This window comes from Carcharhinus amblyrhynchos, chromosome 8 (assembly GCF_965287045.1).
Source record: "Carcharhinus amblyrhynchos chromosome 8, sCarAmb.v2.hapA, whole genome shotgun sequence".
Classification (NCBI taxonomy): Eukaryota; Metazoa; Chordata; class Chondrichthyes; order Carcharhiniformes; family Carcharhinidae; genus Carcharhinus; species Carcharhinus amblyrhynchos.
In genome coordinates, this window is record NC_137331.1 from 62,354,273 (window position 1) to 62,370,177 (window position 15,905).

General features: G+C 40.7%; 1 protein-coding gene across 3 annotated transcripts in view; it reads right to left on the bottom strand.

Moving 5' to 3' along the window:
* LOC145346649 (clavesin-1-like) overlaps positions 1-14,980 on the bottom strand; it is an 86,306-nt gene extending 71,326 nt beyond the window's left edge. For 2 of the 3 annotated variants that reach the window (XM_080194187.1, XM_080194184.1), the window contains exons 1-3: positions 14,877-14,980; positions 14,065-14,286; positions 12,815-13,401 (exon numbers count right to left, since the gene is read on the bottom strand). In XM_080194187.1, the coding sequence (XP_080050313.1) occupies positions 12,815-13,203 (389 nt within the window). In that variant the 5' untranslated portion in view covers positions 13,204-13,401; positions 14,065-14,286; positions 14,877-14,980. The remainder of the gene's footprint in view (positions 1-12,814; positions 13,402-14,064; positions 14,287-14,876) is intronic. The other variant, XM_080194186.1, reaches the window with a different exon arrangement.
* Positions 14,981-15,905: the final 925 nt, after the last annotated feature.

The window sequence follows — 15,905 nt, forward strand, 5'->3', positions numbered from 1 at the left end:
CTATCTATCTCTGTCTTAAAGATACTCAATGGCCTCACCTCCACACCTCCCTGAAGCAGAGTTCCACAGATTCACCACTCTCAGGCTGAAGAAATTCCTCCTCACCTCTGTTCTAAAGGATGTCCCTTCCACCTGAGGTTGTGCCCTCTGGTTCTAGTTTTTCCTACTAGGAGCAATATCCTCTACACATCCACTCTATCCAGGCCTCACAGGATCCTGTAAGTTTCAATAAAATCCCCCTCATCCTTCTAAACTCCAACAGGCACCGGCTCAGAGTCCTCATACGATAAGCTCTTCATCCAGGGGTCATTCTTGTGAACCTCCTCTGGACTCTTTCCAAAGCCAGCGCATCCTTCCTTAGATACGGGGCCCAAAACTGCTCACAATATTCCAAATGGGGTCTGACCAGAGCCTTATACAGCCTCAGAAGTATGTCCCTGCTCTTATATTCTAACCGTCTTGACATGAATGCTAACATTGCATTTGCCTTCCTAACTGCTGACTGAACCTGCATGTTAACCTTAAGAGAATCTTGAACAAGGATTTCCAAGTCCCTTTGTGCTTCTGATTTTGTAAGAATTTTTCCATTTAGAAAATAGTCTATGTCTCCATTCCTCCTGCCAAAGTGCATAACCTCACACTTTTCCACATTGAATTCCATCTGCCATTTCTTTGTCCACTCTCCTAGCCTGTCCAATTCCTTCTGCAGCCCTCCCCCCCACTTCCTCAATACTACCTATGCCTCTACATATCTTTGTATCTACTGCAAATTTAGCAATAGTGCCTTCAGTTCCTTCCTCCAAATTGTTAATGCATATTGTGAAAAGTTGTGGTCCCAGCAGTGACCTCTGAGGCACACCACCAGTCACCAGCTGCTATCCTGAAAAATACCCCATTATCCCCACTCTCTGCCTTCTGCCAGTCAGCCAATCTTCCATCCATGCCAGGATCTTAACCTTAACACCATGGGCTCTTAACTTATTTAACAGTCTCCTATGCGGCACCTTGTCAAAGACATTCTGGAAATCTAAATATATCATATCTACTCATTCTCCTTTATCTAACTTCTTTGTTACCTTCTCAAAGAACTCTAACAGATTTGTCAGACATAACCTCCCCTTGACGAAGATGTGCTGGCTCAGTCATGCTCTTCCAAGTACTTCACAATCTCATCTTTAACAATGAACTCTAAAATGACCAAAGTCAGGCTAACTGGCCTATAATTTCTCATCTGCTCCCTTCCTCCCTTTTTAAACAGCGGTGTTACATTTACTACTTTCCAGTCCTCTGGAACTCTCCCTGCCTCCAGTGATTCCTGAAAGCTCATCACCAATGCCTCCACAATTTCCTCAGCTATCTCTTTTAGAATCCTGGTCCATCCAGTCCAGATGATTTATCCACCGAGAGACCTTTCAGTTTCCCCAGAACCTTCTTGTTAGTGATGGCCACTGCACTCATCTGTGCACCCTCATTCTCCTGGAGCTGTAGCATCCCACTAGTGTCTTCCACTGTGAAGACTAACGCAACATTACTATTCAGTTCCTCTGTCATTTCTTTGTTTCCTATTATTATTTCACCAGCCTCATTTTCCAGTGGTCCAATGACTATTTTTGATCCTGGTCTTTGTTTCAACATTTTTTTCACTTTGATGAGGCACACCTCTAGTTCACTTCATGTAAACAAAGGACCCTAGATTTATAATACTAATCTGAAGGATATTTTGGTTCCTTGAGAAAGACAACCTAACTTAAAAGCTGTTTTATTTACACTTTTTAGCTGTTTCATTGCAACTGGGTATCATATTTAGAAAGCTGTGCGACAAAGTTTTTAACTTTGTTCACAACACCAAATGAACATGTCTCTAAAATTTACAAAACGTAATTATTTCCACCATAAAACATGCAACTTTTAAACATAATACATTGCGAGAAACACAACTGATGTAATCCCAACCCATTTACCTGTAAGGTAAGAGTTGAAGTGAAACAATCTAAGGATGCCCATATTGTCAATGTTTCTCTGGCCCTCCATGCCACACTGCTAATGGATCTGCGCAACACTCACTGGAATGTTATGAACTTAGGATAATTGCTCATTAGTCTTGGATGGATGAAACATTAGGGGCAGAATTTTCCTTAAAAAAAAGGCAAAGCTCTGACTGAAAATCAGTGTGTTTCTTCAAACAGTCAGGATTTCTCTCCAGATCTTCTGACGCTAAAAAAGTAAAAGGGTGCGTTTTGCAGCATCATTCTTGAGGGGCAGGTCTTAAAGACACCAGCAAAGCAGGCTCCACAGAGATTATAGCGCCTAATCCCAAATTAAAGACATCCCACCCCAAGGGAACAAAAGATCTCATTTCAGGGCGAACAGGCCCTGAAAATTCAAAGGCCGGAGTGGGTGAAATTTGAATTACAATATGTGATAATTACTGCTGAACAATCTCTCTGGTCCTGAAGAATGGATTTTAAAAAATGGTGTTTCAGAATTTTTATATAAAAGATAAAACTTCTTAAAGTTGTATTTTTTTCTCTTTTAAGTCTCTTCTTTAATCCCATGCATATGGCTCAATTCTTTCTTTGCTTCATGTACTATGATTTAAATGTAATTTACATTTCCTGTTTTTTACTTCCTGGTCTAGGTGTCTCAGTGGTTATTCTTCAGTCCTGCAGCTTGACCAGCTCACTTACACCATAGGTCCCTTGAAACTGCGCTGGATCAGATACTCAATGGTGAGAAATCCCAGCTGATAAACCAACAAAAATAACCACTGGTGCATGATGGCTAAAATATTTCCTTTGCCACTCACAAATTCTGGGCCATTGTATAAATGAAGCCAAAATGTTAGATTCTGGTGTCAAATATCATCTGACACTGGAAAGTCAAAACTCTTATTTACCTCAGCGTCTTAATGCCCAGATGACATTTCCAATTACGGAAAAAAGTTTTGACTTTGCATCATTGTTAAACATGTGCAGCGTGAATGTTCAATGATAGTGCAGAGCACAAGTTGCTTTTCTTCATTTCCTTTATCACAACAAAATCCAGAAAAATATAATTTAGACATGCATTCCTACCAATACCTGAGACCAGAATTGCAATGAAGATAAAATACTGTAGATGCTGGAGATCTAGAATTAAAACCAAAAATGCTGGAAAAACTCAACAAGTCCAGCAGCCGCTTTGGAGAGATAAAGAGTGGTTGCTTCCAGTCCAAAATCAGACAATTCTCACTTACAACAATTTTCAGCAATATGCCTTTGGTGTTACTGCTGGTGATACTGGCAATGAACATTTATACTGCTCTTACAGCATTCCTTTCTGGTATTTTGACCAACTGGTAAGTTTGTTTAAGAAGATTACGTTAATGGCCTCAATTTATTGGCCATGCTGGCCATGGGTGCAAATTCCATAATGACAGCTAAATCCCGCAAAAGGCCAAAAATGAGATTTGAGCCAGCATGATTTCCGAACGTGACCTTCTCAGGCCCCCCTCTGATGATCAGATTATGCAAGCCTGATTAGCATATTATCATGAGCAGGCTCAATTGATTGGCAATGCCAGGTTGACAATACTAGGTTAAGACCATAAGGGAGGGAGAGTGGGTAGGGAGTGCCCCAATGCTTGTATAATTGGTTTCGGTCACTCCAGTGCTTGTGGGGAGGGGCCCTCCACGTGGTGGAGGAGGAGGGTTTATTTTCAGCGTAGACTGGGGCACCCTTTAAAGATAGCACTCCGAAATAGGATAGAGGTGGAGAGACTCTTCCCGCTCAAAAAAGACAGTAGGACTAGGGGGCACAGCCTCAAGATAAAGGGGGAGGCGGTTTAGAACGGAGTTGAGGAGGAACTTCTTCACTCAAAGGGTGGTGAATCTCTGGAATTCTCTGCCCGTTGAAGTGGTGGAGGCTGCCTCGCTAAATATTTTTAAGAAGCGGGTTGATGGGTTCTTGATAAGAGAGGGGATTAAGGGTTATGGGGAGAGGGCGGGAAAGTGGAACTGAGCCACGACAGATCAGCCATGATCTTATTGAATGGCGGGGCAGGCTCGAAGGGCTAGATGGCCTACTCCTGCTCCTATTTCTTATGTTCTTATGTTCTTATCTCTGCAGTTCGCCTTGCTGGCTCAGTAAGGCTGCAATCCATAAGAGTGCTGGTGCAAAGCACACCCTCAGATTCTCTGTGCACTGAGTGTCAGAAAATCAGGAGTGAAAACTCAGCTGTGCATTTGGAGAGATACACGCTGGTTTTCAGTCTGAACCTGGCACTCTGCCAGATTTTGGGATAATTCCACCCAAGCTCTTGTTAAAATAACAGACAAAATAATACTTCAATGGTTGCATTTAGTGTTTGTTCACTAATATAACAGTAATTCTGATGCTTGTAAGTTTTCTTTTCAGATTTATTTATTAGTGTCACAAGTAGGCTTACATTAACAATGCAATGAAGTTACTGTGAAAATCCCCTAGTCGCCACACTCTGGCGCCTGTTCGGATACACTGAGGGAGAATGCACCTAACCAGTACATCTTTTGGACAGTGTGAGGAAACAGGAGCAATTGGAGGAAACTGCCGCAGACACTGTATAGATTCCGCACAGACAGTGACCCAAGTCGGGAGTCAAATCTGGGTCCCTGGCGCTGTGAGGCAGCAGTGCTAACTACTGTGCCATTGTGCTGTCCATTTGGCCCATTTTATTGATGTTACAGCAGAAAAGATGGGTGGAATTTTCTGGCTGTTCACACCACCAGGAATTTCTGGTCCCACTAGGAATTTTGACTCAGTACCAAATTCTCCGTCCTCACTTGCAGTGGCAGCGGGGCATGAACAGCTGGAAGATTTCAGCTGATATATACATTTTACAGTAACTGAAACAGTTTGACAACAGCAAGGTTTTACCAAATAATCTTGTTTCAATGGTCATTCTAGTCATGGTTGAATGTAAGGCCACTGCAATCAATTATGAACCCATCTAATTAGACATTCTTCTGTTTGACTGTGACATCCTTCACTTTGAGGAAAATTCAACAGGTCACTGCATGGTCTAAACCACAGCTTGGGCGAAATAAATTGCTCCCTTAAATAAAATAAGGGATGAATATTGATACTATTAAATGTATTTAGCCAAAGAGTATTATTGATCAATGTAAATAATAGGCAGTGATGCACAAATTAAATTCTATTATGGAGTACTCTACTCTGATGTGACGGATATTAGAGTCATATCGCGGCATTTTCTGGCCACACTCATCCCAGGACCAAAAATTCCTGCCCAAGGTCGACAGATTTTTACAGGGTCCTCCCCTGCTCGCTACAATTCCCGTGGTGGGCGGGGGCAGGGAAATTCCGCCCATAAAGTCATAGAGCAATACAGCACAGAGACAGGCCCTTCAGCCCAGCTGGTCCATGCCAACCACGGTGCCCTCCCAGCTACTCCCAAATCCTGTGTTTGGCCCATACCCCTCTAATCCTTTCCCATCTATGTACTTACCCAAATGCTTTTTAAATGTTGTTATTCCCATCTCAACCACCTCCTCTGGCAGCTGATTCCATATACCCACCACCCTCTGCGTGAATGCCCCTTGGGTCCCTTTTAAATCTTTCTCCTCTCACTTTAATTGAAAGCTCTAGTTTTCAATTCCCCTTTCCTGGGAAAAAGGCTGTATGTGTTCATCCTTGGACAGTGTGAGGATCCTTATGTGTTTGTACACCTCAATAAGGTTACCCCTCATTCACCTACGTTCCAAGGAATAAAGTCCCAGCCTGACCAATCTCTCCCTATAAGTCAGGCCCACTAGTCCTGGCAACATTGTAGCAAATCTTCTTTGCACTCTTTCGAGTTTGTGAATATCTTTCCCAAGAAAGGCAACCAAAACTGTACACAATACTCCAAGTGTGGCCTCACCAAGAACTTATACAACTGTAACATAGGGCAGGATTTTACGACCTCGCTAGGGCGAGATCATAAAATCCCGCTCAAGGCCAACATAGATTTGCATTCTGTGAGTCTCGCCCGGCCCAATTCTGGCCATAAAGTCCGAACTCTTATATTCAGTGCTCTGACAGATGAAGGCCAGTGTGCTAAACGCCTTCTTCACCACCCTGTCTACATGTGACTCCATTTTCAATGAACTATGTCCTTTTAACAAACTATGAACTTGTGTATTATGGAATAAAAGCCCAGCAACAATTGTCACAATCAACAACAATGTTTTGCAACTATACAGTGCCTTTAACTTTGTAAACACAGCCCAAAATGCTTCACAGTTACTTTATTGCAGTATTGGTTAAAGGGTGTAATGATTTTTCTATAATTCCTTGATGTGAGGTTGTGCTTCAATTTCCTATGGACTCTAAAGCTAGCGGTAAAAACAATCAAACACCTACATCACATACAAGGGTGAGAGAACATTGAGTTACACTTAGCCCTCACAGACAGAGACAAGGTATCATTTCAATTTCCAATAAACAGTTTTTCCAATATACTATTCTGGGTTGTCATTATGCTGAGCTTAAAAGTCCACATTTGAAGTATGTCTTCACTGGTTTAAAAATCAAGTAGAAAAATGTGATTTGATACGACATCTTCAAACTAAATTAAAGTCTCACAGAGGTCCTTGACCTGTAAAGTTCATCCTGTATGTGCTTCTGTCTCTGTAGCTCATTCACATCAGCACAAACACTGCATTATTCTTCAACCCCAGTTGGCCTGATTAGTTATGAATCTTGATGCATTTTAAACAATCTTAAGGAATATTTGTGTCAAACTCCTCCATGTCAGGTTTAGTACTAGTAGCCATTACACAGTCCGTTGAATGTGTATAAACATTCTCCTGAGCAAAATTAAAATTGACAAGCAGCAACATTGTCAACTTAGGCATGGCCTGTGGAACAAACAGTGAAAAACTAGGATTCTAAGCCTGGCTCACCTCACCCTCACTGTGTGGTCTGTTACAGCTCTGGTTTTATAGAACAGAGACAAATTTATAACAATTCCATGAAAGACAAAATCTGATCTTAAATTGCTATTGTATTTCTGACCTCATCTGAGGCTACTTGATACGTGCACAAGCCATGAAAATGGTTCTCCATTCTCACTGCTGTCAACGGAGATTTGACTGAGCGTCAAATTCTCCGTTCTTGCAGGTAGCAGAGAATTCTGACCAGCATTTCTACAAGCTTAGATTTTTTAAAATGTATTTGAGATGTGGGCATCACTGGCAAGACTAGCATTTGTTACCCAAGTCTAATTACCCGAGAACTGATTGGCTTTTAGAAATTAATTAAGAGTCAACCACCTTGCTGAAGATCTGGAGTCACAGGTAGGTCAGGCAAGGTAAGAAGCATTTGGCCTTGCTGGGTGGTGGTGGAGAGAGCTGGGAAGGGCAGGGGGGCTTTGCTTTGGAAACAATACAATGAGGATATATTTAAATAGAGCACATGAACTGGTAATGGGTCTTCTGTTCAATGATAAATTCAATAGCCATATACTCTGGCATCAATTTAAAACCTTTCTACAGAATTTTAAAATTATTTCATTTATTATTTGTTATATGTTCTAATTCTGCATAAAAGTTCATTTACAGTTACACAACACCTAAGTTGAAATATGACATCTGACTGGAAATTAAGGTTAACATTACAGGTGGAGCTTTTCACTGCAACTGGAGATTGTTTTTTTCTTCAGAACGCTGACTAACCTGCTGTGGACCATTTAATTTTTAGCTCCAATAAATAGAGCCTCCCACCTTACCTTAAAAGCTAAAGCAATATTATGATTTTATTACAGTTTTTATTACATTCTATTTTGTTTTCAATGTTTTCATGGTGCATTAGAGGCCTCATTTTTGACATGTGAAATTGAGCTGAATAGTGACAAACACCATTCCATGCACATCACATTCAATTCCTCTACCACTGATGCACAATGGCAACAATTGTACCATTTACAGCAACTTACCAAGATTCCTTAGGCAGCATCTTCTAAACCCACAACCACTGCCATCTAGAAGGACAATGGCAGCAGATACCCGGGAACACCGCCACCAGGAGATACCCCTCCCAAGTCATTCATTATCTTGACTTGTCAATACTTCATCCACTGCCACAGGGTCAAAATCCTGGAATTCTCTCCCTAAAAGCAATGTGGGTATACCTACACATCAGGGGCTGCAGCAGTTCAAGGAGACCGACACCTTCTCAAGGGCAACTAGGAATAAGCAATAAATGCTAATCTAGCCAATGACACCCACATCCTGTAAATGTTGTTTCAAAATACTATTAGATTTCAGCTGAAATAAAATAATTAGCAATTATGGAAGTTTTGATGATTTGCAGAATAAATCTATCTTTAGAAAGTACTTGTTGGTAGCCTCTTTTAACCTCTACTGGACAGCATGGTGGCATAGTGATTAGCACTGCTGCCTCACAGCGCCAGGGATCTGGGTTTGATTCCCAGCTTGGGTCAGTATCTGTCTGCAGCTTGCACATACTTCCCGTGTCTGCATGGGTTTCCTCCAGGTACTCCGGTTTCTTCCCACAGTCCAAAGATGTGCAGGTTAGGTGCATCGGCCGTGCTAAATTCTCCCTCAGTGCACCCGAACAGGTGATGGAGTTTTCACAGTAACCTCATTGCAGTGTGAATGTAAGCCTATTATTAATGTTAATAAATAAACATAAACTTTTTTGTTTCAACCATTTCAGTGAGAAAAACTGTAGAATGTCAAACTGAAAATGGCGAAGAAACATAAAACTTTGATTTAAATGATTAAAAACTATGAAAAAAATCACTTCTTGGTGAATCAACTTGAGAAAAGGTCAAAAGCACATAACTATTAACCAGAAATAACAAGGCTCTGAATTTGGTACTTGGTGTGTTAATAGCTCGGAGTCGGAAGTTAATTTTGTTATAACTTAAAAGCACAGTTATATGGCTGCATATAGCAAAATCATCCTGTTTCTAACAGGAGAACCTGTTGAAGTTTTAGTCATGTTTGCTGCTCTTAAAAAAGAGTCATTGAGACTTAAAAAAAAATCTATGCATAATCTTATGAGTGACTGAACTTTGATTGCTTTACTGTTGCTTTTCTTTAAATGTAAGATACACAGTTTAGCTGTAAATCCTGATATGAATCAGGCCTGCAACTCATTGGCCAACATTGGTATCAACAGGTAATCCGGGTTTATAATGAAACTGGTGATCTGAAACTGATAGTGTAGCTACAGAATTGATTCCTCCCTGAATCAACCTTACCGTCTGCCTGTGAATTGAATTCCAGTACTGGATGAAAGCTTTGAGTGTGTCTGCTGTTCGGCGCAGACATTTGACTGGCAGATTTCAAGAGACAGAATTTTTGCAGAATTCTATCGATCTTCTGCCTTAACTTCAGTGTCAGATTGGTGGAACCCTGTGGAGGGGCATGAGTGCTGTTTCCCTAGACTTTCTCTAAAATGCTGTTTCTTGAGGAGTTCTGCTGAAGTCTTGGTGTGAACCTGGGGCAACCTCTACAAAAAATTCCCGACATAAAGCTTTTGAGAATAAGATGGGAACATTCATTTTCTTAAAATACATGAGCCAGTTTTTTTTTAACACGGGATATAGATGCTGACCTAAATAATAAAGAGAAAATGGGAGCTCTCTCCTGAAAAACGTGCATTAACATAATAAGGGAAATATCTATTTATTATTATTTTACTTATTATTGTCACAAGTAGGGCTTAAATTAACACTGCAATGAAGTTACTGTGAAAATCCCCTAGTCTCCACACTCAGGTGCCTGTTCGGGTACACTGACTGAGAATTTAGCATAGCCAATGCACCTAACCAGCACATCTTTCAGACTATGGGAGGAAACCGGAGCACCCAGAGGAAACCCATGCAGACAGAGGGAGAACATGCAGACTTCACGTAGACTGTGACCCAAGCTTGGAATCAAACCCGGATCCCTGCCACTGTGAGGCAGCAGTACTAACCACTGTGCCAATGTGTTTAGCTAGAGCTAGAGCTGCACATATTTAGAAGAGGCCCCATGATGATGCTATAGAAGTGAATGTAGGGGGAATTAATAAAAGGCCTTTAAAGTCAATACCCGGGGATTCCATCAAAATTCAATGATAAAAAAAAGTAATATAATTTGATATACTTTCAGTGTTAGCTAAAGGAGGATAGTTCACCAAGAAAATTGAGCACATAAATATATGGCTGGCAATAGGTGTAAAAATAATTCCTGCTCCTCACATATACGTAAACATACATGAAAGCCTTGCATATCAGGAACACTGAAAGGTAAAGAAATGGAAAGTGACATGACAAACTCCTTTGTTGGATATTTTTAATGTAAAGAGAGGAGCCTATTCAAAGGGTTACAGACCAGCAAGTCAGCATGAGGAGTCAAGCAGTTTGCTTGAAGAGGAGATAATAGCAATATGTGTAAACAGAAAGTTCCCTGAATGGTTGACCTTATTCAATGCTATATCCACTTTCCAAATTGTTTGAAACCTAAGTCCATGACTTAGTGTGATGGAGAAGCCAAAAGGCACTAACCTTGTGCTAGTAATAATGCCCACACAGTAGCTACATTTGACATGATCTCAGATACAGAAATGCCGACGTCCAGGAAAATAATTTTAAAAGATCAAAATTCAGAAAACTGTAGCAACAATTTAGAAAAAAAGACTAGACGTAACGTCGCTAACTGTGTGTCAGCCGAAAACAAGTGGAACACCTTTAAAGGCATAATATTGAGCATGCACATGAATAAGATTGGATACTTAGGATTAGGAACAAATAAGGCTCCACCTGGATTAACACGTTAATCAGGGGATAAATGAATAAAGGACTTAAACAAATGACATTTACAAATTCTGCAGGATGAAATGAAAGTTAGTTCATTCAGATGAATATGGTAGCATGTAGAAACACATTAATACTGGCCAGAGAGGCTGAGAGATATCTGAACATAACTGCAGACACAAGCACTAATAGCAAAAAATTTCCAAAGTAAGGAGTCAAAAAAGAACCATAACAGATGTAATGGAACTGAAACCAAAGTAAATCATCAGATAATTAATTTTCTGAATGATTACTTACTTAAAGTGTTCATAAGAGAGAAATTGAATAACATATCTTCCCTCAGTAATAACATAAACAGCATCACTGATATAAAGAGGTGGAAATCCTTAGCCAACGAATAAAATGCAGAGCAAATAAACCTTCAGGGATAAATATTAATCACCCAAAATATTAAGCGGAATAGGGGAGGAAGTGCTGCACTATAAACTAAGGTAGCCAGTTTTGAAAAGGGACAAAGCAGATGCAGGTAACTTAAAAATTTACTGTAATAGCATATAAAATAATGAAATTAATTATCAGGATCAAATGTTAGGATTATCTGTGTAATGATACACTTATAAACAACAGCCAACATGGATTCAGAAGGAAAAATAACCACCTTGATAAACTTTGATCTTTTTAAAGAAGTGATTTCTCAAGTAAACTGTGGACAACTATCCAACATAATGTATCCAAACTTTCAAAAAGCATTGTCGAGTGGAATGTTGTAGAGATTGGTATTGGGGCCTTCACTGTTTCTAGTTTACATCCATTATTGGATTCCAAAGTTTAATACAAATCAATTAATTTTCCAAATGTTGCAATTGTGAAAGAAAGTGGTGGCTTGGGAAACATGAAATAAATTACAGTGTATATGCAGTTGGACAAAATAATGGCAGATGAAATTCAATGTTGACAGAATTCTACAGGTTGGAAGAAAACTATGCAGCACATATCTTTCCAAATTATACTGAAACAGCTAATCATGAGGCAAAAGGGAATTAGAGTCTTAGTAGACTCAATGAGGAATATGTTGTGACCTCCCATTTATTGAAGGCAGTGATACCCCCAAAAAAGATGAGGAGTCACTAAAATGTTATTTGCCTGCTGCTTTCAGGGCCGACCTGTAAAAGGGATGAGGCTGTCTGTTAACATCACTGAGTTGTTGATCTGTACACTCCATTGCCTAGACACCCAAAACCCACATGGAGCACAGTACTCCACCATGTCCAACTGCTGAATCAACAAAACAAGTATCCCACATAATACAGAGCACGTCAGAACAACATGTGCTCAAAGTACATAGTGCTCTGGTCTGGCCACACCTGGATTCCAGTGTCCAGTTTCTGTCATTAGGACTCAGGGATATTTGCAATTGGCAACATTACTGAGGCTGAGATATGAGGACAGAATAAAAAAAAGGGTGTTCCAGCATTGAAAGGATGCAATCTATTGATGTGTGTAAGAAAGCAAATGGTATACAAAAGGTAAATGCAGAAAATTAATTTAAACTGAATTCTAAAAGTAGGACAAAGGGCAAAGAGTCAAGCTAACAAAAGATAAAACTTACACCAGTGTTGCAGAACTCTCTCAGAGTTTCGGATAGGGAGAAGAAACAACAACCATAAATGATTTGATGTTGCAATGGAATGGTTGTAGGATCCTTCTGAATGGATGAGCTAAAATGAGTCGAATTCTGTATCTTTATTTGTAATTATCCTGTGATGTTACGTGTAAATGTATAAGATGCTCAGAAATTAAAGGTCCACTTAAATGAGAATTAATGCAGCGCTGAAGTTAAAGACCAAGCATTGGGAGATAGAACCTTTCAAGTAATGGCTTTGTAGTGAAAAATGTTATTTATAACAATCCGATTGTATCATTTCAATATCTGTGTAATAAGACCCTGTGAAACTGTTTGCAAAACACGTTTAACCCACTGTGTGCGGTCAAACATTAAGTAAGGAAAAGTAGGATCTTTACATTTACCTACTCTGGTCCCAGTTGGCAGCGAATAATGCCAGGATCTTCCTACCGTAGTGATCTGGCTGTTGAAGGACTCCTGGAAAGCCATCCATCAGAGCCCGTTTGATGCCAGGGTCATCGGCTTTGAAGTTTTTGAACATGTCCAGGTTTTGCTGCCGGTACTGGAAATACTGAGCAAGCAGTCTGAAGGCCTCGAAGTGGTTAAACTTCCTGGCTCTCAGAAAGCGCAGGATGAAGGCATCGTCCGTGCGCAGGAAGCCGATATCAGGGCGGGTGATGATCATGTCTCTGACCTGCTGGATGTCCTGGTGTAAGGCGTCTGGATTCTCATTCAGCTCCAGCCGAGACTTCTCCACGATTTCGGCGCTGAGGCCGGATTGCAGATGGGTCATTTTCGCGACAACATAAACAGGGACCCCGGCTCTGGTTTTCTGACGACTCGCTTAAAGATGATCAGACTTGACCGCTACAGCCAGTGTTGTGTCCATGGCCCTTTCTAACAGCCGGCGAATTTGTCAGGAGCGCTGGCTCATTCCACATTATCTTCCCGACAAAATATGATGCTGAAGCGAACGCACATAGCTGCCTTTCTGGAACATACATGTGTGTATAAGAGAAATAGGTTATCCTTTACTGTAGAACCTTATAGTGTCTATATTCACAGCGCATCTACTACTCAGCTCGCCCACTCCATTCATTCCAGTACATCCCCTGGACTATAGCTGACACGGTCACTCCAGCCCTGCCTCCACTCAGCTACATGCCAATCTATCGAGAAAAATCATTTGGAAATCCCTATTAAGGAAAAAAATGGTATTTATTGAAATGTTAAAACGAGTGACGCGTCCCCTAAATGTGAAACACTGACTGAAATAGCAGTGAATGGGACACGGATGAATTTGACCCTCCAATATTAAAGTTTCAGATTAATATCAACATTTTACAATCTTGTTTAGCAGCAAGGTATCTCTAAAGATGACGGAATGTAACCGATGATTTGAAAAATCACGGCTTTATAGTTGCTAAAAATAGGATTTCGATGTCCCAAGTCAGTAAAAATCGCCCAAATAAAACATTTAGTCGCCGTAGCCCAGTAACTCTAACTGGGGGCACAAGGAGGAATGACACCCTGTGAGCTCTGGGTTTGTAACAACCCTCTGTAATCTCATCGAATAAAACTGACATTTGTTCTTTCTAAAACACGCTGGCCCTGTTTTTGTTATTGTATCCATGATGGAAACATTGTCACTTACTGTTTCTTTTTCTGCAGACTCCCTCAGGGGCGCTGGCTAACCATTTAATTTCTCCTGCTATCTTCCTTGACCTCCTTTCTGGAGAATTCTCTCGATTCTTTTGAGCGTCATGCAAGGGATCAATTTTGCTAAGAGCTTCGATTTGTGTTTGCCTCAAAGTGAAATGCGGCCTGTGCCTGTGATCAGCAGTGTGTAGGCCCCGGCCAAGGTACAAATGTGGAGCTGGGAGCAAGAGAGATAATTGCACACAATCAGAACAAACTGAGGCACCCTCAGATTTATACTGACATCTACAATCTGCAATCTCAATCCCGATTTATCAGTATATCACACTGTAATATCAACTGAAGCTTCGAAATGTGTCAGTAAACTGCTGTAGCAAATGAGATGGGGGTGGATGAACAGTTTTAAGACGCTTACATCTAAAGATTTGCACATTCATTTCAATGTTCCCACTGACATGCGTTTATTTAATCCTGAACTCCAAAACCTAAGAGGAGAAATATAAATTGATATTGTTTTAGGTGAAAATAGATGGAGAATTGCAGCACCTCATTAATCAAGGGGGATAGACCGCTATTTCCTGCTTCTACAACACCACTGAGATTGTGGAGAAAGCACACACATTACTGGGGAAGGACTGGCTCAGCCTGGGCCAGCTGAGTGATTGCATGCGGATGAATTTGCAGATGGAGCTGGGCTGTCCATGCAAGGAATAGCTGGCGAGCCGCCATGGAGAGAGAAAAAAGACTTGTGATGCTGCAATGATGAAAGGGAATGGATACTAGCGCTGTGAATAAGTGGAACCTCACCTTGGTTAGGGATTTTATTTTTTGCTTTTTGTGGTTTTTTAAAAAATTCTCTTCCCCTGCAATGCCGTCTCCTCAGCTGGACAGTGGAATGATGTCTTTGCCAACAAGCGATTTCTCCAGAGTGTTTTCAACACCACCCCCACCCCCCAGCCCAGACCCATGATGCCAGCAAGGGGCGTGTGTATGCAACACACCGGGAGGCAACCACCAGGTCCTAATGCTCACTGTTAATCCTCACATGTCTCCAACTAGCTGGCAAAGTGACCTCCCACTGTCATAACACTATTTTTCCTTGTTCCCTTCATGTGTCTTTATATAACGAGAAGTATTTCTGTTTTGAGAGTTACTTTACTTTTTCAATTAAGATTTAACTTATTTCACTCCCACCTCATTGCACCAACTTTATGTTGAATGGGATCCCATATATTTTAGTTATTTCCCACATTTCGGAAGCAATGCAGTGTAAATTAAGTACAGTCATCTCTTGAAATTTGAGCTGGAATTCCTGCCTTTATTTCAGCTTTATTCATTTAATCGTTCCCGGTGGCTGTCTACACTACTTATAAATACTTGTAAATCCATCGGTAATGATTTGTAGCAACATAAACAGATAGTTGTGTTTCAAATATTTTGGTGCATTAATATTTAAGACAATATTGATACTTCCAGTTACAAATGTTGGATTCAACCAGGCAGAGTTTATTGGTAGGTTGTTTGGAATTCAACTTAACCAGCTGGAATTTTTTTAAGCAATCCCTCAGGATTGAGGACAAACTGCTTCCACTTCAATAGGATGGGTTCTGACATGGTTGACCATCAACTGGAATGCAACCGGGTGGACTTTAAGACCATGGGGAAATTATGGTTATATGATTGGATTGTGCCAACTTTGTCCTTCTAGTTGTCATGTTGGCCCTACAGTGACTGCCACCATCATTTAATGTCTCCATGTACTGGCACAAAGACTTTGGCACATTGTTGATAAATAGTCCCATTTTATGGTGATAGTGCCTGCAGTAATTGGAACTC